The sequence below is a fragment of the Alligator sinensis genome, unplaced genomic scaffold (genome assembly GCF_000455745.1).
Source record: "Alligator sinensis unplaced genomic scaffold, ASM45574v1 scaffold1_1, whole genome shotgun sequence".
NCBI lineage: Eukaryota > Metazoa > Chordata > Crocodylia > Alligatoridae > Alligator > Alligator sinensis.
Window position 1 is genome coordinate 35,499 of NW_005842556.1, and position 912 is coordinate 36,410.

The 912-nt window shown below is 41.1% G+C and overlaps 1 protein-coding gene across 1 annotated transcript in view; it reads right to left on the minus strand.

The window, feature by feature from the left end:
* Positions 1 to 279: 279 nt before the first annotated feature.
* Positions 280 to 912, minus strand: part of LOC102370253 (olfactory receptor 1052-like) — a 973-nt gene continuing 340 nt past the window's right edge. The window contains 1 exon segment of the mRNA XM_025213884.1: positions 280 to 912. This exon segment is cut by the window's right edge and continues 10 nt beyond it. Within this exon segment, the coding sequence (XP_025069669.1) occupies positions 280 to 912 (633 nt within the window).

Consider the following 912-nt stretch of genomic DNA (forward strand, 5'->3'; position numbering starts at 1 on the left):
GGAAAGTTTGATATGGCACTATAATTCACCATATGATGTAATGAAATGCATATAAAAAAAATGATGGAAGAGACATTTTGTATTACTAAAGCACAACTGAGGTAACCTAAAGCCAAAACAAAGCTATTACAATATTTTGCTACCTGACAATAGTGAAAAGACAACTTGTCTTAAGTCTAAGAGCAGTTGTAAAAATCAATGATTTGCCAAGCCAATCATAAGTTAAAACATTCAGAGGAATAATACAGAAACCGTATTCTCCTTTTAAAAATTAAATTCTTAAAAGCTGATCATATTTATCCAAGCATTCAAATTAGCTGTGAAATTTTTCCCACCTATGGCCCTTCTCAGGCCATCCTTCACATCCTTGTTCCTCAGGCTGTAGATTAAGGGATTCAACATAGGGACCACCAATGTATAGAATAAAGAAGAGACTTTCTCTTGTCCCATTGAGAAGCTTGAACTGGGTTGTACATAACTAAACGTAACAGAGCCATAGAGGACAGTGACAGCTGTCAAGTGGGAGGCGCAGGTAGAGAAAGCCTTGCGTCTGCCCTCAGCAGAGCGGACCCGCAGGATGGCATAGACAATGTACAAGTAGGAAATAAGAATGGTCATGAAAGTGGAGGCAGCTATAGCCACAGTAAAAGCTAAGAGCATGGCCTCATTGATGTGGGTGTCAGAACAGGCAAGTTTCAGCAAGGGAAGGATGTCACAGAAGTAATGGTTGATGCTATTAGGCCCACAGAATGACAATTTTAGCAAACCAGTTACATGCAACAGTGAGTTTAGAATGCCCCCCATATATGACCCAGCTACCAGTTGAACGCAGACTTTCTTGGGCATAGCAACAGTATAGAGCAGCGGGTTGCAGATGGCTATGTAGCGGTCATATGCCATGGCAGCCAGCAG